The sequence below is a fragment of the Lissotriton helveticus genome, chromosome 11 (genome assembly GCF_964261635.1).
Source record: "Lissotriton helveticus chromosome 11, aLisHel1.1, whole genome shotgun sequence".
Taxonomy (NCBI): domain Eukaryota; kingdom Metazoa; phylum Chordata; class Amphibia; order Caudata; family Salamandridae; genus Lissotriton; species Lissotriton helveticus.
The window spans coordinates 917,311,132-917,334,800 of record NC_136072.1 but is presented as its reverse complement, the minus strand read 5'-3'; the positions used below and the strand labels follow the sequence as shown (position 1 = coordinate 917,334,800).

Genomic DNA, 23,669 nt, shown 5'->3' with positions numbered 1-23,669 from the left:
CGCACACTCTGAGGCAACATCTCTTCCTGCTCACCAGTCCCAGGGTGAACAGATGGCTCCACTTTCCCCCTCCTGGGCTTTCCTTTTACAGAGCAGCATGGGGCCTGCTAGCGCAATTGGTTCAACTGAGCCAATTTAAGACAACCTCCAGAATGCACCGCTTCTCAGAATGAAAATGGCAGGGCTGACAACAGTCTGTCCCGGATGCAGGGATTCATCTGGTCACATTCGTTGTGACGGATTGTGATTTATGTAATCTGCATCCTCAGCACTGCGACACAGACATGGTTGATCAGGCCGGAAAGACCAACTAGTTCTTAATTTGAGCCGGTGGTTGGAGGTGGGACACACCAACACTAATTTTTGGGAACCTGCAGTTATTTTTCCCTCATTAGACTTTGACACGTGGCATGAGACAGAAAATCACACAAGGGGAAAGAAGGTGGAAGAGAAGGTGGAAGAGAACGAGGGGAAAACAACGAGAAAGGTAGAAATCAGGGATAAGAAATAACCTGCAAGATTGAGCTAAAGGGACAGAGTGTTTGGGTGGCTCATAGAGGTGTGAGGTGGAAACATCGCCTTGGTACTCTGCAAGCTGACATTCGATAGCGGCGCATGTGAACTTAAAACTTTGGGCCCAGCACTTATTCTCTTACAAATTAAGCACTGCACATGCACAGCCCGTGGTCACAACAACGCCTTCTGTCTTGATGTCATCAAGGACGCATTGCTGCTGTATTGCGATTTCATTTGACAGATCTTTGTGTTCAAGCCTGTGAAGGCAGCAATGACTACATCTCCCAGAATGCATTAGGTTGTTAAAACGAAAAGCCAGGACTACAGTATCCTCAGTGACAGGGAGTAATCTGTTAATCTTGCAGCAAACTACTTTCCTGGGGCAAAGGTGCTACCCCCGAGCACAGACCTCTTGTCACTCGTACATTTAGAGGTCAGTTTGACCAGCCAGTGGTACAAAGCAGCATCTATTGCTGAGGGCGTGACCCCGTCACTCAGACGTGAAACGTATCTGTGTACAGCCTAGGGCAGCTTCGGACACAAGAGGGTACAAGGGAAGCCACCCCAACCCAAGGGGCGCAATCCGTTAAGCCAGACTGCTTGGCTATCTGATGATACGATGGCTGCCTAATCCCTTCTGCGCATGTTTATAGCATGTTGCTATTTAAATCAGGATTGATTTAGTTTGTTCTATTTTACGTTATTTTGACAGTTGTTCATCATTTATTTGACTGCACTCACTACCCTTGTAGTCACTGATACCAAAGTTTGCGTGACCCCATTTCCTGTGAAGTCATCTCATTCACTAAGTTTTACTAAACTCGAGACTGGAGAGAGTGCGAGAGGTCTGATCTGGCCGGCTACAGAGTAAACATAGGACCCTCTTATGAGGCGTCATTTATAAGCGCATGCAACACAATGCGCACACCTAATGAAGAAAGCAGTTTTTTTTTCTTTTTATTTACCGATCTGATTTGGATCGGTAAATAAAAAAGTAGGACAAACACTTTGTGGGTATGTTTTTTTGTAGCAGGGTTGAGAGGAAGCAATATTGGGGACGCAAGCAGGAGCACTACAGTGCAGAAGCAACACAGAGGGCGGAGAAGTCAACACCAGAGAGAAATGTGGAGCATGGAGGAAGAGCAACACATGAGCTAGAAAGAGTAAGGTGGAGCTCTCGCGGAGGTAGCTCATGGGCAAGAAAACAGTGTTGTGGGGGCAAAGCAGACGAGGATGAGCACAACACAGGGAGGCGGGAGAGAAGCACAAGAGCGAGAGACAGCATCACAGAGCAGATGGCGGTTGCGCACGCGCACGCTCAAGTGAACGCAAGCGCTAGGCCAGCCAAAGTGTGGGGTAGCACTTTGAAAACTCACCTACTAAATGTCTCAGAGCAGTGCATGCGTTGGCTCCGCGAGACCTAAAAAGGGCCGCTGGAGAGGGTGCATGTATGCAGCATTAGAAATCGAAACCCAGGAAGGGCAGAGTAGACTGAGTATTGCAAATAGCAGAAAACATATTGTGACTCATAAATGGGATCTAATAGATGACGCCATTCTAATCATATCTGTGAGAAAGTGCCTCTTTTGACATGGTAGCCCACCATTTTTTGCCTGGACATTGATGTGGTTTCGATTATAGTGCACAGGGTCCCTGCCAATCAGGTCCCCTGTGCCAGTGCTTTTTTCCTAAATACTATTCCCCAATTGGCCCTTTAGGCCCCCTATAAAGTCACCAGTAAAAGGAACCTGGGTAACAAGGGCATGGGGACTGAGGAGGGTCCCCTAGGGGCCCCTCACCTAGGCCATGCAGACTACCACTGCAGGATGCAGGGCTTGGTGCTGACAAAATGACAAAGTCAACATGGCACACTATCTGTGTACCATGCCAGCTGGCACTGCTTAAGATATAAGTAAGTCACCCCTCTAGCAGGCCTTACCAGCCCTAAGGCAGGGTGCACTATAGAGCATGTATGGTCATATCTGCAGCAACAGATATGCCCCTACAATATTGGGATATATTCCTTAATATTGTAAGTGCCAGTGAAGCCATAGAGAGTGCATGGGCTGTAAACTCTACAACTAGTGTTCTACAGCAACATGATGACATCACTGAACACAGGAGTTTTGGTACCAAACTACTCGCAATAAACCCACACTGATGCCAGTGTGGGATTTTTTGTAACATGTGTACAGAGGGCCCTCAGAGGTGCCCCTTGAAGACGTACCGACCTTGCTGTGAGCACTAACTGGCTTTAGGCAGCCTCCCACACACCGACATGTTTCTGGACCCGTGGGTGAAGAGGCAAGGCACATCCTGGTCAGAGGGGTCACACGTCCTCCCCGAGAGGGGCCAATACTTGAAGGGGAAGCTTCAAAGGTCTGCAGCCTTTGTAATGCGACCCCCAGCCTCTGCTGCCAGCAGCCGATGGCAGCCCCCGGTTTGCACCCCCACTTTGGGTGGGAAAACCGTCAGGAAGACTAGGAGGTGTGCCCGCCTTTGCCAACTCTATCCCTCAGGCGGAGGAGGTGAAGATAAGTGCACTTTCAGTTCCCTCAATCTTTTTTTTTTTAATGTTTTTTATTATATAGCAAACAAAATCTGCAAAAACATTCCTTACAAAGGATACGACAGTTGTACACAGTCCATCAGTGAACATTATACACAGTGATATAAAAATGTCACTAGTATCAGTAGTATTACACCTCATATTTCGAGTCCCGATCCACTACAGGGGGTGTACATATATACCCTCTACAGGCATTTCATTTGTCCCACTCCCTTCCCCATTTCTTTGGGCACCCTCTGTTTATGTATGGAGCTTTTTCAGCCGCCATGACCATGTCCATATCCCTGCGCCACTCGATCAAGTTTGGGGCTTGTGCCGCCCCCTGCCCCCCCATTTCTGTGCTAGATTCCGCTTAGCAATCATCATTCCTGTCACTGCCCACTGTCGATCAGCGTGGTTAAGGTCTGTCGGCTCCCATATATTCAATAGGCAGCACCTGGGATCAAGCTGGACTTGTTTCTCACTGACTTCTGTGATAGTATCCATCACTGCCTTCCAGTATATTGTAATCAGCGGGCACTCCCACAGAGTATGATAAAATGTACCTAGTTCGCCACATTGGCGCAGACAGTGTGGGTCAGTGGTCCTTCCTATCTTATGCAATGTCGCCAGTTTGTAATAGGTCCTGTGAGGATTTTTAAAAGGTACCAACCGCAGTCGGGAGGAGACTGCTAACTCTCTTGGTGATGCAGTCGCATCCTGCCAGTCAGTGTCGTCCATGTCCCCAATCTCCGCCTGCCAGACCACCCGGAGTCGTACAATGGGGTCCATTTGATTATTAATAATTTTCCTGTATGTAAGGGAAGTTGCTTTCTTGTCCAAGTAGTCAGTTAACAGTCGGTCCTCTAAAGGGGATGATTCAGGGAGTGTCTCCGCTACCGGAAGGGCTGCGTCTATCGCATGTTTAATCTGCATATATCTAAACTGTTCACCAGGAGCCATTTCATAGTGTTCCTGCAGGTGGGCAAAGCTGACAACTTTTCCATCTTTCCAGAGATCTCCCAGCCGGGAGATCCCTATCAAGTTCAATTTTTGGAACCACTTGCTCTTTCCCAGGGTACCCAGTCTGCCTGTGTCCCACAGCGGAGTGTGTTGTGTTAGTCTGTCCGCCGATTCCAGGTGCTGTGTTATTGCATGCCAAATATGAATCGTGTGTGCTGTCGGTCCCATGAGGGCAGGCGCTTTCCGCTTGTTATAGAGTGCCCCATTAACTGCCCCTCTATCTAGGCAGTATGCCGGGTCAGTGTCGGGTGTGCGAATCCACTGATTGATAACTGTCAGCTGTGAGTTCCAGTAGTATGCCTGCACATCGGGTAGAGCGATACCTCCATCGTACCAGCTTCTAATCAATTTACACGCAGCCACTCTTGCCGGTTTGCCATCCCAAAGGAGAGTAGTAACATCCGAGTTTCTTGCTCTAAAGTACGAATCGGGAACTCGGCAGGGCGTGTTGTGTAGGGCATATAACAATCTGGGTAAGGCCATACTTTTAAAAAGTGCTGCTCTGCCCATTAGGGTGAGTGGCAACACTCTCCAGTGCTTAATGTCTCGCTTCAGTCTTTGCAACGGTGCTTGTAGATTGAGTGCTAGGAATTCGTCTGGGTCGGACATTATATAGATCTCGAGGTATTTAAAACGATCTTTTACTATCTGAACCGTACATCCCCTAAGCAGCCTTGAAGGTAACCCACACAGAATGTACGGTACAGACTTGTCCTAATTGATTGTGTACCCAAACACTGACCCGAACACCTCACGGATGTTAAGTAATGCGTGAAGGGACCGCGTGGGCGAGGCTATAGTCCCCTCAATCTTGAAGATGAGGGGACTCCTCCAATTAGGGCAACGTCTATGCCACCTCCCACAGGAGGGTGGCATAATAGTGGGTGTGGCCACCCCAGGTTAAGTGCCCATTGGCCCTACCTACTACACCTCTAAAACGCTCCCTAAATTTAGTATTTAGGTGGCTCCTCCAGACCTAGAAGTTAGTTATCAGCGACCTAAGAAGAAAGACGAAGAAAATGCCGTGGAGCGACGCCTGAAGACGACTGACTCAGTGTATGTTTTGCTTTGTTAAAAGCACTTCAACAGATTCTTCCTCTTCTACCCAATGAGGCTAGACCCCTGGTGGTAAGGAGCATAATCCTGTGCAGACTGGACTATTGCAACTCCCTATATGTAGGCGCCCCATTATACATTCTGCAGGGGTTACAAAGAGTCCAGTCTCTAGCGGCAGAGTTGGTGCACAATAGGCAGCGTAGCTCCTCTACCACAATGGCTTTGAGGGATCTTCACTGGCTGCCAATAAGGGACAGAGTTACCTTTAAATCACTGTACATTGTATATAGAGCGCTGCACAGTATGAGCCCTCCATCAATGCAAGAAAGATTTGTTTGGTATAAGCCCACCAGGCTCCTTCGCTCATCCAGTGTAAATCTGGTAACAACTACCAGATTTAAGAAATCCAGGATGGGAGGTAGGGCGTTCGGCACAGTAGCATTTCGTATTTAGAATGAGCTACCCCAGAATATCAGGCAAGCCAACTCTCTGACGTGTTTCAGAAAGAGCTTGAAGACCTGGCTATTTGCTAAGATCTGAGATTGTTGCTCCCCCATAATCAGTCCCGTTTCTGCTGGTTCCATCTGACTAGGTTTTCCAAGCGCCAGAATACCCGTAGGGTGACAGTTTTGCGCTATATAAGTGTACAATACAATACAATACAATACAATACTTGGCCCCAACGTTACCGGCCTGTCCCCAGCTTCTAAAACCCTGCAAGAAGACGACACCTGTCCTGCAGCCAGCAACTTCCAGAAACCTCAGGAAGACTGCCTGAACTTTAAAAAAGATCAGAACTCCAGAGGCCAGCGGTTCTGTCCCCAAGATTTCTACATAAAGGACTCTGGTGCACTGCGGCTCCGCGAGTCCTACCCACTCTGCACCAGACGCCTGTGGCCCATGTCCATGTGGCCCACCAACCCAGAACAGGTTCGCTAGCGATCCAGACCTCAAGTTCAGCGCTGGCTGACCCCTCCTGGACTCCACGATGACGTCTGCAACCTGAATCTAGAGGCTCCCCCTGACCACGACCGGTTCCAGTAAGAAGACTTTGACATCTAAAGGAACCCCTGCACCTGAAGCCCCTGTGCCTTTGTGGCTGAAGCGACGGAGCTGCCAAGACCCCCTACATCTCTACTTACCTCTGCTGTTGCTGGTCTCCCTCCTGCAACCTGTTTGTCAAAAGCAGAATCTTCATTGAAAAGCACTGGGGACCGACGCTGAATTTGCACCATGCACCCGGCTACCCCTGTGCCGCTGGTGGTGTATGTTTGGTGCTGTTTGCTGTTTTGTGGCCCCCCTGTGCTTAACATAACCCCCAAACCTTGGCCCCTGTAACCAATTTACTTACCTGCAAGCAGTGTGGCTTCGAGCACACCCAGTCTCTACCGAAATGCATTGGGCCGAACTCCGGGTTTGACTTCCGCACCTGGACGCCCCTGTGCCGCTAGTGGTGTCGTTTTGGTACTCACCTGACCCTTGCTGACCTTTGGCCCCGAAGATAGGAATTGTAAGTGTTGTACTTGACTGTTAAACCGCATTATTGCTTTCCTTCATAGGATAACATTGAAATATTCAGAAAGTGCACCAATTGTGGACTTTTTAAAGTGAAAACCATTTTTAGTTAAAAACGGACGTCCCTTATTGCGAAGATCTAGGTCTTATAATAAAGTACAAATAAAGCTTATTTTTATAAAATTGGTGTGGATTTCCTTTTTGAGTTGTGTGTCCATCATCGGTCAATGCTGTGCAATAAATGTCTTGCACTCCTCTGTGTTAGACCTAAAGCTGCTCACCTACACTACCACTAAGAGCACCTTAAGGTTTTCCATTGAGCCCTGTACACTTTTGGGGAACCCCTGGACTCTGTGCATGGTATAACTACCTAGTGCCATACCATATATAGAGCCAGCTTCCTACAACATCCAAAGAACTGCATCCAATGAACGTTATAAACTGTTAATGCCACTTTATCGCTCATACTGGGGAAAGGAGTTACCAGAGGGGAAACTAAAGCTATGACAAGACATTTCAATCCACAAGGAGATAGTATATGTGCTATACATGAGGAGATGCGGTTTACATCGTAGACCCTGGAGTACCCATTTAACAAATGATCCCGAGATAAAACACAAGGCTTCATTCTGCCTACCTTGGCCTGCACAGCATAGGATGCCAAAAGTACAGAGGCCTCCGGAGGGCAGAAAATCTTCTCATCCAATATCTGCTTCTTCACCTGTTAGAAGCAATGAGAGAACACAAAGGGACACACGTATAAATGGAGGATCAGAAATGACAAGTGAGCTCCAGTTAACAGAGTAGAAAAGTAGGTAAGCAGGGTTTCACAGCAAAGCAAAAGTACAGAAGGATCAAACAAATGGGGGAACATGAATAGAGATGTAGAGCAAGAAAGCAAGTGGAGCAGAGAGTAATTGTAATTTTGAGAAATGAAAGACTAAAACATAGGAAGTGTTGGACAATGAGGAATCTACGAAGAACTGATAGGAAGAAGAAGCAAATAGACGAGCAGAAGAGAGAAAAATAGGTTAAAAGGAAAAGTTAATTGATGCAGAGATAGGATGAAGGTTCAGAAGAGAAGCAGAGCAACACCAAGTAAGAAGGGAAAGAGAAAGTAAGCAGCGGTGAGTGAAGTGAAAACACAAATTGGAGAACAGGAGCTGATTAGGTCAGAGTGACATGTTCTAGTCAGCAGAAGAGAAGGGATAGAACATAGGTATGCAGTGAACAGTAAAGAAATAAAGGGAAGAATAATCAGGTTTGATCAGAGGGAAGAGAGGTATGTTTTGTACAAAACAGTAGGACAAGTACAGGTGAAGTGAATGGAGCAGAGAGTAAGTGAGAGCAAAACAAGAAAAAAAGCAAGGAGAAGATCAAAAGAGTGGGAAGTAGTAAAGGTAAAACAGAAGGAAGGGAAGAAAGACAGTGGAAAGAGAAAAGCAGGTGGCTGATAAAAGAACAGAAGGAAAGAGGTGGAACAAACAAATGGAATAACTATATAATACAAGAGAGCAAAGGAGCACGATGGAAGGAAATTGACAGAGGCCAAGAAGACAAAAGTTAAAGGGTATGAGAAAGATTATGATGGTAATGGTGTCAGTTACCATATTACAACACCTTTTACAACGAAAATGTATACTTTGTTGCACAACAACCATCATGAAGGAATCATCAGATCTTTAATAATGAGTCACTTGGACTACATTTTCTACAGTGGACTACCAAGATAGCTTTCAGATAGGTTTCAAACCATACACAATTCAGGTGGGCAGTCCATGCCTCAATTTGCCCCATGGCATTCGGAGGAGTTGAGAATAAAATTAAAAAACACTTTGCACCTTACACAAGGATAAATGCAACCAACAGCTAAAATACCTAAAAACAAGCATTGAAAATGCAATAGGTCTCGCCTTTGATTAAGTTAAAGCCATTTGCTTTGCTAATGGTATTGTATAGCAAAGCAAATGGCTTTAACTTAATGAAAGGCGAGACCAATTGCTTGTTTCTAAAGGATTCCTATGCAACTTTGAAATGTTAATGCAGGACTCTGATATCCCTAGAGGATGTTTTTTTACTTATCAACAAATTAATCACACCTTGTATGATTTATGGCATATATGTCAGCTGAACCACAAACTAAATGGGTCCTTCAGACCATACATAGTATGGGTGATGCTAGACCCTTAATTTAATGGACCTATGTCATCTTTACTCAACATTTGGATGTTACCCTCAGGAAGCTGCAGGACCAATGGGAACTCCATATATCCAGACCTCTGCATAGCACAGAATGGACAAAGATTTTGGCACACCCACACAAAACATTGTGATTGGGCAATGCTTGACTAAAACTAATCTAACCCAATTATACATTCTTAACAGAGCCTATCTCACTTTGCATCAACTCCATAGAATACACTCTGGTGCCACCTCTGAATAACCCCCTGTAAACAGCCCAACTCCAACTTCCCTCATATGTTGTTGTCCTGTACCTCATCAACATTATCCTTGTCCACAGTACACCTACTATGCCAACAATCTATTTCATTGCTCAATTATTTCTTCTGTTATACAAGTATTGATATGTACAATAATGTATTTATATATTTATCCATTGGGAAAACTAGACCTGATGTTTCAAATCTGCTAGAATACACTTGTGTAGGATATTCAGAATTTGCAGTACTTGGGTGAGCTGTGTTTATGCCCAAAACATTTTTAAAAGACACTTTGCAGGGGGGAGGAGCTTCGCGGGCATCCAAGATGGTCGCGTGAGCACAGAGCTCCTGGGACCCGCGCCGTCTTCGCAAATATCCTGCCTATATCCTGATTCTGAAGATGGGCTTCTGAAGGCGATCTTCGGCTGACCTCAATATTCCTTTCAAAATTGAAATCGGACGTCGGGGGCCATTTTTACATCGACTCGTACTTTTACGGCCTGCCCCGGGACGGGGACGGGGGCTCTGCTGATCTTCATGCCGAGGAGTAGTTGAACAACAACGGCCAGGGGGTCTTTCCCCAGGCGGCCTCGCTTCAACTTTCAGTTTCACTTTCCTACTCCGGGCTCTGATTGACTGGCATTCTTTTTGATCTACTCCGGATCTGGCTTGATTTCGCTCGATTGCTGAGTGCCTTCTTCCGTGAGTGTCTGGCCTCCAGCTCTATTGGCATTTTCTTTACTTTGGCCCCATTTCGTGTACTTTTGGCCTCATTGAGATCGGCCATTTTCACCAGGTCTCGAGGGCCCCTCCGGGGCACTGTTTCCAATATGGCCACCAGACCGGACACTGAGAAGCGCAAGACGAAAACTCCTCTCCGTGGGGGGCAAACTCAAACCAATGTGATAGATCGCTACACTCATCCTAAGGGATCCCCCAGTGGCACTAGCCGTACTCCTGAAGACCCCACGGTAGATCTCGCTGCACCCATGGAGGTATCGCTTCAAGACGTCATGAGCGCCACCACCAGTATGAAGGCCTCCATGGGACAACAGTACGAGGCCCTCGCCTCCAAGATAGATACAGTGGCTGTCGATGTCACGCTAATTAGAGCGGACCTGGCGAAGACCAATGAAAGGGTCGAGGCGCTGGATCTGAAGACCTCTAGCCTGACTACTGATGTCACGGAAGTACAGACTGAGATCGGCAACTTGCGTTCTTCACAGGATTTGGTGGCCCGTCGGCTTGAGAAGTTTGAAAATAGGACCCGGCGTAATAACGTACGCATTATAGGTGTTCCGGAAACTCCCGAGGATGCTGCCACCGACCTTTTGGTGGAAGACCTGGTCCTGAATCACCTCGCCCCCGCCGGCCTCAGTAAATTCTTCGCTGTTGAAGGGGCCTATCGATTTCCTGGTGGGAAGCTGAAACCGGGTGCCCCCCCGAGACCCATTATTGCCAAACTCTTCCACTTTCGGGATAGGGACGCTATCCTTCGGGCTTCTCGGGAGAACGGCCCTGTGAAATTTGAAAACACCACTGTGAACTTCTATCCTGACTTTACTCCACTGGTTCAGCGGCAGAGAATGGGGTTTCAGGGAGTGAAGCGAAGGCTGCGTGATTTGGACCTTAAGTACGCCATGTTGTTTCCAGCCAGACTGCGGATTGAATATGGGGAACAAACGTTTTTCTTTGATCGTCCGGACAATGTCAGTGGCTGGCTTGATTCCTTGCCAAAAAGAGATGATCGAACTGAGCAACCCGGTGGCGCTGACGGTGGCTCGCCGGAGCAAGAGTGACATCATGGTTCCCGACGTCTGAACTGAACTTTCCGCCTGTTTGTCAGCTGGGTTTGGATAATTGTTCTTTTGTTCTATTCTGGATCGGCCCGAGGGTGGCGGGGGTGTAGAGGGACTCTTCCTCCTCCTGGGTTCTTTGTGTAGATTAGTTTTATGATTGGGCGACAGGCACACTGCAAGTTGGGGAGGCTTTTGAGTCGTACGCAGGGGTGCAGGGTGGGGGGCGTTGTAACGGGTTCCATTTGGGGGGTGGTGGGGGGGGAGTTCGTTTGTTTATTTTTCTGTTCACAAGGCATTGTATTGTTTTTTGTCCATTTCAATCATTGGGTCCTGTGAGGGGTGTGCTCGGTTTCCTTCACGGGGATGGGGGGTAGTGAGTTGAGACTGCTGTCCTGGAACGTCAATGGTTTGGGAGACAGGATAAAACGAGGGGTTGTGCTGCAGTTCCTTAGACGTCATTCCCCCGATATAGTTCTTTTGCAAGAAACGCATTTAATTGGTAACGCATGCTAGGCTATGAATAGACGTGGATACCGACTGGTCGCTCACTCTGGATTCACTTCCGGCTCCAGAGGGGTGGGCATCCTAATCCGGTCCTCTCTCCCCTTTGAAATTGATGATGTAATCCTCGACGACAGGGGGCGCTATGCTGCGCTCACCGGTAGATGGGAGGGTAAGACGCTTTCCATACTCACAATCTACGTCCCTCCGGGCCTGCAGACGTCGACTTTTGCTGACCTTGGGCGCCTCTTATTGGGTCTTCCTGAGGGTCTTCTGATCCTGGGAGGAGACTTTAACTCTGTGGTCTCTGGCACTTTGGATCGCCACCCTCCTAGGGATTTGGCTAAGTCTCAATTGTGGCTGGCTGACCTGCTGGACACTTTTGGCCTTATAGATAGTTGGAGGTTGATGCACCCTACGCAGCTCCAATATACCTTTCACTCGGGGCCCATGGTAGTCTTTCCAGGTTAGATTATTTCTTAATGCCAGCAGCGCAATTACCCTCCATCAAAGAGATCAGTCAGCTTCCCAGGGGCATTTCTGATCACTCCCCCCTGTGGCTTTGTGTCGAGGCTGGGGTGGGTGGCGAGGGTAGAGTGACTCCTATAAATCCCTGGTATCTTCGCAATCCTAAAACCCGCTCTGCACTGCTGAAATCTATTGACCATTACTTCGATGAAAATGAGGGGTCTGTTTCTTCTTCTGTTTCACTGTGGGAGGCCTTCAAGACTGTCATTCGTGGACATTCTTTGTCTTTGATTGCTGCTTCCAAGAAGTCTAAATGTGAGGAACTTGTATCGAAACTGAAATAACTGTGCTTGAGAGTGATCTTGAAGGTGATGTTACTCGTTCTAAATTGCATTCTCTCAGTTTGAAACAAGCTGATTATAGGGCCCTTGTGACCGACACAGCGAGAGCGATGAATAGGGAGCAACAGGACAGGATGTATGATTTGGGCGACAAGGCTGGTAAACTGATTGCGTGGCTGGACAAGAAAGAGAGAGAGTGAATCGTGTCGTCCCTGTGATTGAAAGGCCTGATGGTGAGTGTTACTGATCCAGCTGGTATTGTTGAGTGCTTTGTTGACCATTTCCGAACCGTATACGCCTCGGTCAGTGATAGGGACGAGGAGGATTCCCACTTGGTGTTGCGAGACATAGCATTGCCTCGCCTTTCTGATGATGATAGAGACCTACTGGACGCACCTTTTACTATAGAAGAAGTCGCTGTTGCCATACGTTCCCTTCGTTCTGGCAAGGCAATGGGTCCTAATGGTCTGCCCATTGAACTATATAAGTTACGTCCCGACAAAATGGCGCCCTACTTAAGGAGTATGTTCCTTGAGGCTTTCGATTCTGGTTCCCTCCCCGTTGATCAGCGACTAGCTACTATCGTTGTAATCCACAAGGAGGGTAAGCCGCGCGATCGCTGTGCCTCGTATCGGCCCATTTCCTTACTGAATGCCGAACCCAAAATACTGGCAAAATTGCCAGCTAATCGGTTAATTACGGTGATTAGTGACTTGATCCATCCGGATCAATCCAGCTTTATTCCACACCGGAACACCGCCCTTAATCTTCGGAGACTTCACGGAGTTCTCGCGAGAGCTGGGACTCATACTGAACCGGCCATTTTAGCTTCCTTGGAAGCCACTATGGCTTTTGGCACTATAGAATGGCCTTATCTTTGGGCGGCTCTCTCCAAATTTGGGTTTGGTCCGACATTCATCGCCTGGGTGAAGCTTCTTTATGAAACACCCCTCGCCCAGGTGGTTGTTAACGGTAAGGTCTCCGGTGTCTTCACACTTGGGCGTAGCACCCGGCAGGGTTGCCCGCTGTCCCCGTTGCTTTTTGCCCTTGCTTTGGAGCCGCTGGCGGAGTGGCTCTGTTGGGAGCCTTCGATGAAAGGCATTAGGTGGACTCCCGACTTTGAGGACCGAATCTCGCTATATGCGGATGATATCCTCATATCTTACATCCCCCCAAAAATACCTCAATGTGCTTTTTGATGTTCTGACCTCCTTCGGGAAGAACTCGGGTCTCATTATCAATTGGACTAAATCGTGCGTCTACGTTTTGTCCGGTGAGCTCCCTCCATTGCCTCGTAGATTTCCGATTCAAATTGCTGACACTGGCTTTAAATACTTGGAGATTTATGTTTCCTTGGATCCCGCAGTTCGCTATGAACGTAATTTGCTACCCCCTCTTCACGGGCTCAAGCTTGACGCTACACGATGGCGGCAGTTGCCTTTATCGCCACTGGGTCGCGCGGCTCTTTTCAAAATGATGTCGCTGCCCAGATTTTTGTATGCACTCAAAAAAATTTTTTACCCCATTCCATCCAGTTATTTTCGTGAGGTGGAGCACCTGCAGAGGCGGCTGATCTGGGACGGGCGTGCGCGAATTGCTTTGTCTAAGCTCACGCTTCCGTGGTACGATGGAGGTATTGCCCTCCCAGATATCAAGCGCTACTATTGGGCCTCTCAATTAAGTGCTGTTAACCACGCAACTTACGCTCCTGGTCCTAACCTGGCCTTTGCCATGGACAAGCACCTCTTGCCCGGTGGGAATTTTAATAGAGCGCTATATTCTAAGGGGCTTCATAGGACGTTGACCGGGCCCACGAAAATCGCTGTAAGAGTGTGGCACAATGCGAATGCGGCCTTGGGATGGTGTGATAGGTTGACGCGCGCGACTCCATTGTATGCTTCCGAAGGTTTGGGCAATTTGTGGCGGACGAAAGGCTTTGATAAATGGGACATGATTGGTCTAAGTAAGGTAGGTGACCTCTGGTCTAAAGGAAATGTGAAGACCTTCGCGGTGGTCAAGACGGAATATGAGCTTGGAGACAGGGAATTCTTTAGGTATGCTCAGGTGAGTCATGCTCTGCTGTCAGTCTTTGCTGTGGGAACTGCTATTCCCGAATCCTCGCCTCTCGAGGACCGTATCCTGGACGGCCATGTCCCTGATAGTACAATTTCACGGATTTATAAAAAAAACTGATCAACGCCAGAATTGACTTGCTTGCGCACCTCAGGGCTTCATGGATTGCCGACGGATTGGAACTGGACGACGAGGACTGGCAGTCTGCTCTGTCCTCGCCTAAAGAGGTTGCCATTCCTGCCCACCTTTGGTTTATCCAACTTAAGATCCTTCATCGTGTGTATGTCACTGGTCCGAGTCTGGTTCGAATGGGCTACTCTTTGGATGGGCTGTGTAAGCGTGGCTGCGGCATGATTGGCACCTTCCTTCACACTGTGTGGGAATGTCCCGAAGTGGCTGGTTTCTGGTCCCGAGTGCATGCGATTATGGAAAATGCCACGGGGGTTCCGCTTCTACCCGAGGCCCGGCGCTGTCTTTTGAATGTGTGGGAACCTAACGATTATAATGCTTCTCAGATTTGCTGGGCGACCCTCGGCAACATGATCGCTAAGAGGGATATTGCACAGCTATGGGGCTCCCACAGACCGCCCACTGTACTGGCGTGGAAGGAAAATATGGACTGGTGCATGTTTAGGGAAAAGACAGAATATTTGTCTCGGGCAGACCCAGAAAGTGGAGCAGAATTTGGTCACAGTGGAATGCTTATCGTGGAAATATATGTACTCCCCCACATGATTCTACCTCTGATGTTCCCTTGTCCCCTTAATTGGCATTCCCAGTGTTTTGTATTGACTGTATATATTGCATTGTTTCCTCGCTGACCCCCCCCCCTCCTCACTATTGTTTTTAACTATACTGTACGTTCTGTATTGTTCGGAGCTGCTCCCACATGGACTCAGGATCATCACCACTGTACTATTGCCTTGTGCCTTATGTCTTGTTGTTTGTTGTTAATTTCAATAAAATGTTTTTAAAAAAAAAGACACTTTGCACCTGGTATCAAAAACCATCAATGGACGCAAATTTACAAACGTTAGAAATTCTTTAAATGATACTCTAAAGGTTTTCAGGCGTACTCCTGGAAAATGTTTTGAACTAGCATTTGCAACCGTGTGGAGTTACCTTGGTATTTACAGTTGTCAATGGAGGAAAATGGCACATGGAAAATTGACATAACAATTATGCAGTAACGCTTTTAAAAACGAATCCATTTGCCACTTGAAATATATTTTTATACTCTGAGAAAACACTTTCCCTACTCCAACCTACTCATTTCGGGGTGATGCTGATTTCATCTTACCCTGGGAAAGGATTTACTCTAACAGCAATACGCCTAGCCATTTCAATGTTGGGTATAGGCCAGAAAGAAGATTTAGAACATCTTATGATAGGTCCAAAATCTTTAGGCCATCCCTGTCCCGAGAGTGAAATTTACATGTGTTCACTGATCATCATTATATTGGAATAATATCGTGCTTGAGTTAACATTATTGTTGGTGCTATGACACACTTTAAGTAGCTTGCCTTGTAAATCGAACCACATACACACACACACACACATATATATATATATATATTACCACAGCTTCTTCTTTCCACATAAAGTAGATCAAAGGACACGGCACAGCAACAGATGACCTTAGCGTTCTTTTATTTACACACCAGTGCAAAAGTAACGTCCATCAAAAATGGACGGTCTACGCGTTTCGGCTCCTGCCTTCCACTGGACCATAGAGTCCCTAGGTCTAGACCTTGTTTAAATAGTGTCAATAGTGTAAGTACCCTCTAGCATTTCCATGGTCATCTAGACCAACCCACCCAGCATAGTATATACATGGCCAGTACATGTTAAAGGTATACACACTAATATGTACAATCAACGTAAAGTACTCTAGTGTTAATCCAGAACTGTACAATCAAAAATAAAGTATTTACACTGTTGTTCTTTTATACATATTGGTGTTTCTAAATTAATGTGAAGTACCATTAATCAATCGAACCGATAATTATGAATAAAGTATTAACAACAATTATTGACCATCAGATCCATCTCCATCTAAGCATTTTATGGTATTAATTCATACCTATTCAATGAATTACTCAAAACTTGAGGACTAAATTAATTCATGGTTAGTGTAGGCCTCAAATCATATGGCAATCCTTTCGCAAAACTTGCGGGGGAACAAATTATTGAGTTATATAAAGGTCGGGAAACTGCTGCAATAATCTAGAATAAAGTATCCTATGGACATAGAAGCCAAGACTTAATAACGCATATTGTCATTCTCTAGGTATAACACAACCTTTCATCTGGAATTATATGCATTATTCCGGCAATTCTTTCTCATGCAGCTACCCCGAATTATTGTGAAGTCACAATCTTCTTTAAGTTCCTCATTTTCTCCTAAGATTGTATTGTCATATGTTCTATAAATCACTTTGTCCCACAATTCCTATCCTCTATTTATGCTTATAGAATCTTTTAGGTCAATCGGTTCTCATTTCATACAATTCACAACATGTACATATTCCAGCTTCAATTAGATGGTTCTTATATGATTCCCTTGGAGTACTACATATTCAAATGACAGCATCATTCTATTGTTTTTTTTTGTGGTTTTTTTTTGGGGGGAGGTCACAAGTGTACATACAGTTCGGCATCCAAGTTATGACCAAACGGTGCCTCAGTCCCCATGTTCAGTATCATTCGTGACTCTAAGCGTCTCAACAGTTTTAGTTGGTCGCCACCCCTCTCCGGGAGTTTGCACAGTTTGATTCCCGAATATCTCAAAAGGGAGGTGTCACTCTGGTGGTATTGAGCAAAGTGTGTGGCCATTGGGTAGCACGGGTCCTTGTTTTTTATCGCCCTTAGATGTTGCAATATCCTTAACTTGAGTTTGTTTATGGTGCTCCCAATGTAATATTTGCCACAGGGACATTGAAGTCGGTAGACCACACATTTGGACTCGCATGTAATGTGGTCATATATGATTTCTTTTCTGCCATTCTGTAGGGTTTAATGTTTGATGTTTTCCCCATGCTCACAGGCTTTGCATTTGTGGCATTTCCAGAAGCCAGGTGTTGTCAGCCATTTCTGTTTTCTCTCCTTACGTGGTTCTAAATGACTTTGTGTCAAGATGTCTCTTAAGGAAGAGGTTTTTCTGTATGTTATGCTTGGATTTTCTGTCAGGCTCTCATTCAAAGTTTTATCCAGACGAAGAATTGGCCAATGCTTTTTATAGGCTTTCTTCATTTGTATGCTTTGGTTGTCATACTCCACAATGAGTCTAGTTGTTCCACTGCTCTGGTCTGTTTCATGTTCTTGATCTCTTCTAAGTTTCTTATTCTTAGGGGTTAATAATTCTTCTCTTTTTTTCAGATGCAGACGACTTTTTGCGGTGGTAATATATAACACACACACACACACACACACACACACACACACACACACACACACACACACACACACACACACACACACACACACACACACACACACACACACACACACACACACACACACACACACACACACACACACACACACACACACACACACACACACACACACACACACACACACACACACACACACACACACACACACACACACACACACACACACACACACACACACACACACACACACACACACACACACACACACACACACACACACACACACACACACACACACACACAAATGTAACAGAACAATTACTTATTGTAACTTTTCTCAGTGCCTTTTGGTGATTCTGCGAACCTACAGGCTAGTTTGCAGAGAGCAATTACGAGTTTTTGTAAATTGTAAACAGTCAAACAAAAAAACACATGCATTCATAAATATATGACGAATGACGCTCCATACCAATTCATTCATCACAGATAATACAAAACACAATGCATATCAGTAAAATATATTTTGGAGATAATTCGTTGGCTGTGCTTTTCATATAGCATATCACAGGTGATGATAAATAGCAATGACATTTTATCACTGAATGCCTTCTGAGGTAGCTTACTTTAGCTCTAACTGTTATATCCCACTCAAACCACCTGGCTAGGCAGGGTCGAATAGGTATTTTATTCCACCGCATACTTCCCCCTGGGAGCGGTTTTTGGCGCAAGGGGGCGCTTCTGGTGCCTCTCTCACATTCAATGGTTCCCTGAAGTTAATTGCAGCAGGCAAGGGGAGTTTAAGAGAGGGGGGACGATTGAGGGTAGCAGGGAGGGAGAGGGAAGGTACAGAGAGGAGAGAAAAGAAAGAACGGATGGATGGAAAGCCAGAGATTGCGGTAGGAGATGAAGGGAGCGTGGATGAGTTGAGCATTTTTGCCAGGGCTGCTGTTTTTCCCTACTACAGCCCTGCTAGGCCCTGGCTCACCGGCTTTAGCTATTGGCAAGAACAATGCAGCAGGCACCCTGACAGTCACAGCGACAGCTGCTAACCGCAGCTCATCAGTGATATGGATTAATAAACTGAACGTAAGTAATCCAGTCTTATTTCATATGAACTTTTTGTAAACTTTATTTTACTATATTAAATGTAAGTTTCATGGGACTGAAAACCCATTAGAACTTGAGACTTGCATCATGAAATGTCAATACAATAAAGACAGCTCTCTCTCTTCCGTGAGCAGGCTCTTAGAGGCATCAACCGAACCCACCGCTCTGCAAGATGCTCCGCACAAATAAAATCGCCAATCTTTAGTCATGGCACCTGGGCGGGCTTGACTTGTGACCTGTGACATTCGCCTAATTGGAACTAATAAGCTTTGTCGGCGCTGTCCGAATGGAGAGTGATACCTCAACATTAGCGAGATCAGTGTCACATTTAAAACAAGCGCGGCCCGTCATGAGACGGACAGAAGATGTGCACGCGGGGACTGCCTTTACTGGCGGCGAAGAAAAGGTCCCCAGTGTATCACGCCGCTAGTAAAGCATCCAATCCCTGCGTGCACATCTTTTGTCTCGTTTATCTCCCCGCGTGCACGCTGGAATCGTATGGTTCCAAAAGTCCTCTGCATGGCAGAGCAGCGCATGCGCTGCTTTCGACAGCCGAGACCCAAATCTGGCACTCTGTATATCCTAGCCAGGAATCTACAAACAGCAAATTCACACATTATCAAACTGCAAAGCTTTTAGTGACAGAAATGCAGAGGCAGATTACTAGGAGTGCAGAGCCCAAATCCCTGGAACTCTTGCAATCCAGCTTTGATAGAATCCAATCACCTACGTTTCAGAAAATTGTTCAAAATTGTACTCTTTAAGATGCCATTTGTCTAAACACAGGTCTCAGCTGGTGCAGCGAAAAAGACCACATCTTATAGAAGCAAATGTGTAGGATCAGATCATGCCCTGCATTTGTTTGGACTAGTACAATCCTAAATTCTCAATCCTGTTGTTGAATGGTACATCATTTTTAAGTAGTCTTGGAGCAAAGGTTAGTGCTATATGAGACTACCTAATGAATTGGAAGGGCACCCAGAGCACCGCAAAACCAAGATGGCCCCACTGTTTTCAGCTCCTGAGGCCTGAGTGAACCATCTGGCTAATTCTGCACACATGAACACAGCGGAAACTGTTATGCGCGTCTAGAGCAAACCATGCTGAGCCAAGCACATTGAAAAGTAGCACCCACGCTGGAAATCCAGCGCCCAAGTTAAACGAAGGCCTAGCATTGCTTGTGTTCCGGGTACACAGCTGTGATGGGAGTTATTTGGGCATGTTGCTCGGGAGGGCCACTTATCTTTGAATTATGAGCCGAGTAGGCAGTGGCCATGACCGGAACATCTGCATGTGGGGGACCTGCAGCGAAACTACAGCCTTGGGACCGGCTTCGCCGGTATTGCGGGAGCCGACCGGGCTGGCCTCATTTGAGAGGATGGGTGGCGGCGGGGCACATATGGACCTGCGCCCACGGGAGAGCATGGAAGGCGGATAATATTCTGGTGGATGGCCCCATGCCGGCTGCGCGGAGCGCAAACACGTTTGCTGCTGGGGGTGTTGGAGCCACATGGGTGAAGACACTGCAGGCTCTGTGCCTTCAGATTTACATGTACGCCAAATATTGTGAATACCTGAGACTTTTTCATTACATTACCATTGCTGAGCCGCTCTGCACTGCTAATGGTCTCCTAATCTACCACTCAACAAACCGACTCATGCCTGTTCTGTAAGTTCTGCCCTTAAGGCCTGCATCTATTTCGCTGGCCTATACCCAGACGCTGGGTTGTGGGTGACCAGACGCACCTGGAGCATTGGATCTGAGGGCTGGGTGGCAGCTCAAGGGCCCCATACATTGTAAATGATACCATCGAGATCTACATCAGTAGTGGAGGCATGACGGGATCAGCGATCTTTACATTTGAGCTCACAGGGACAATCTCTTCTTCCAGTCACCTGTTGATAATTGATTGTGGTGGCTGGCTGGTGGAGCATGTACCTCCTGCTGGAGCGATTTTGCTGTGGGTACATGTGCTACCCTTAGAGCATCGTTGTGTGGAGTGTAGGCTGTTGTCCCCAATACATGGTACAAGAGGTACCCTAGGCTAGTAAGTTAAATGTCACAAGAGGACTGTAGCACTTAACTGAGTCACCATTACTGTGACATGGTGAAAATGTTGCTCTAGGTCTATCACTACAGCCTGGTTGCGCAGCTTAAACCTACCAACTCAACATGGCGAAATAAATCCTTTTGTCTGGTCAAAACCTTTAATTTTTAGTAAATTAGTAATCCAACCCTAGGGAAGGCCTTGGTCGCCCACCATGTCCGGTGCTTAATATTGAAAAGAAGGTTAGGTTCCTTTTGTGTCTAACATGACCTGACAGTGAATACACAAAATTGACATTTTCACTGTAGCAAGGGCATTGGTCCAATTGACTAACATGGAGTTTCACTAGTCACTGCTCTAAGTGCTAACCAACATTTGAGACCACCAAAGATATTACTCCAAGGTCTCAAATTAATCGTCACATTAAACCCAACTCATTCCTGAGATGGAATGTAAGGTATCTTCTAAAAGAACTGTGACTTTAGAAAGTCAGCACTTTGTTGCCCAAACCTCCGGTAGCCTTTCCTGACTATCTGTAGCAGTTGGCACCAGAGACAATATGATGTCCCGCTGCCAGGAACTGTAAAGCGCTCCCAAGCATAGGGAACAAAGAGAATTGCTGAACGGAGGGGGTATGACTTCCTCCAGCAAGATGACTACCGGAGGTGGCCACGGATGGCTCAGCTTAAAAAAATTTCAGTGAAGCAAATGGCAATCACACCTTCAACTGCCCACTCCTTTGTGCAGGCAGGCAGACTGGAATCCCCCGTGAGGGCAGAAAACCTGTTGCGGTACCAGTTTGTCAGGAGGAGTGTCTCATTATGCCAGGAACACCCAAGGTGTGTGCCAGGGGAATAAGGGTTGTGCCATCTTGCTTTAGGGTACAGAGGGGAACCCTGGCATTGTCTTTTTCTGTGAGTTAGGCCCCAAAAACAAAGTTGGAAACGTAGCCTCATAGGAACTGTTCCCCCTTGGCTAGTGTGATCTCCCCACCCACAAACGAAAAGATGGCATAAATGTGGCACCCGACACCCACAGTCCTCAGATCACAACGGGACTGGAAGAAGACAGGAGGACTGCCTGCTGCTCCCTGAACCCGGCAAAGAGTCTGCACCAAAGATTGGACTGTACATGCTGCATCCAAGGGACCTGCAACTGTGCCTGCTGTTCCTACTAGTGGAAAATGTTAGGAATTAACATTGGCAAGTGTGCTTCATTCTGGTTCGTGCATTTTCAGTTGAACCCTTAGCGTCAAAATCCGTACTTTTCTGACGCTCCCTAAGTGGGATAAGGAGGAGCTGGGCCCTCCCATCATTGCTTGGCTTACTTGCTGTGACCACGCCCCCTTCCTGGTTCCTGTTCGAGTTGCTTTGCTGCCGTCTAGAGCTCTGCTGGGCTCTGTCTTCTAGTCGCCTGATACCTGATTCTCCTGACCCTCTGCTACTCGCTTTTCTGCCCTGTGAGTGTGCGTGTGGTGTCTGGTTGTGAAAGCGGTATTCTTTGCCGCTTCGTTTTCCGTGAACGCGACGCCCTGCTATTCCTCACGCATTTTGCGGGCGTAATCGGTTCACTCTCTGCTTTATACTGGTTTTGCTACCACTGTTACCTCTTTGGTTTGCCCCTTTGCTTTAGTGGTTTTTTCCTCTTGAGAGTGAGCGCTCCGCCCTATCCTCCTAGGGGCCGGGTGTCTCACCTCCTGAGTGGGTGCTGCTCCGCTGTATTCGCCCCCTGTGCAGCCGGTCGGTGCCCCTCACTCCTTTTCTGTTTTGTGTGTGTTTTGTCTGGTGTTTTGGTGTTACTGCTCCGCTGGCCTGACCTCTTTAGTCAGCCGGCCAGTTCACCTCACCTACCCTTACCATTTGCTTTGCGTCAGAGGTGTGTTGAGTCCTTCGTGAGTCCTGTTTGGACCCCTCCCTGATTACCTGGACTCATCGTTGACGCCGGCCCGATCTACACTTGGGGTAAGATCCATGAGTGATCACACTTGTCAATGTTTTATGGTGTTTCATGTAAGCATAGGGATTGTGTCTATTCCTAACTTGATCTTTGTTTCCTAGCCTGGACCACCCCCCCCGGAGACGCCTTTTCTACTATTCTGTTACCCCACGTATGAGGAGAGTGGTGGACACTCCTTGGGTAAATTCCCTCATACTTTTAGGATACAACAGATAGGAGTGTGGTCTACCTTGTTAGCACATTCCTGCTGCTGTGTCTTGGAGGTGTGGGGATTTGTCTTCGCTCCCGTGGAAGTTGGCCCTTCTCCTAACAGAAAAGAGCTCCACTTGTGCAAGGACAGGAGTGACTCCAAGGGATAGGTGGGCAGCTGTTAAGCTTCAGGGACACCAAAAGGAACCTGCACCCGTTGAAATCCCAGCTGTCCAGAATATGTGCCTGCCACTGGACAACTAAGTGCCTATTGAGTGACCAAGTCTAGACCTTCCAGAGGTGTCCCCAAGTTGTGGGACCCATAGCCGAAGTCGACGCGGACTCTGGTCACCCAAGGAAAAGGATTTGCTTACCTGTAAGCAACCGCTGAACCTGCTGTAACCAGGAGACCAGTTGACCAGCGGCAACTGGACCTGCACTGGACTACCCTGATGTAATGTGGACAATGAGTAATGAGGTCCAAGATGCACCCTGGGGGGGGAGGAGCCAAGATGGCGATCGGAACAGTCGCATGAACGCTTGGCTCCGAGGGCCCTTCCTCCCCGCACGTCTATCCTGACGATAATCCTGAGCGAGGCTTGTTGATCTAAGTTGTTGAAGAGAAGCGATCACTTACCATCTATTTCTGGGGCTCCACCGTGCAGTAGATCCGAAGAACTGTCCCCGTC

General features: G+C 47.1%; 1 protein-coding gene across 3 annotated transcripts in view; it reads right to left on the bottom strand.

The window, feature by feature from the left end:
• The window catches only part of NF2 (NF2, moesin-ezrin-radixin like (MERLIN) tumor suppressor), a 493,960-nt gene that overhangs the window by 395,103 nt on the left and 75,188 nt on the right, over window positions 1-23,669 (bottom strand). For all 3 annotated transcript variants that reach the window (XM_078667193.1, XM_078667192.1, XM_078667194.1), the window contains exon 4: window positions 7,296-7,379. In XM_078667193.1, the coding sequence (XP_078523319.1) occupies window positions 7,296-7,379 (84 nt within the window). The remainder of the gene's footprint in view (window positions 1-7,295; window positions 7,380-23,669) is intronic.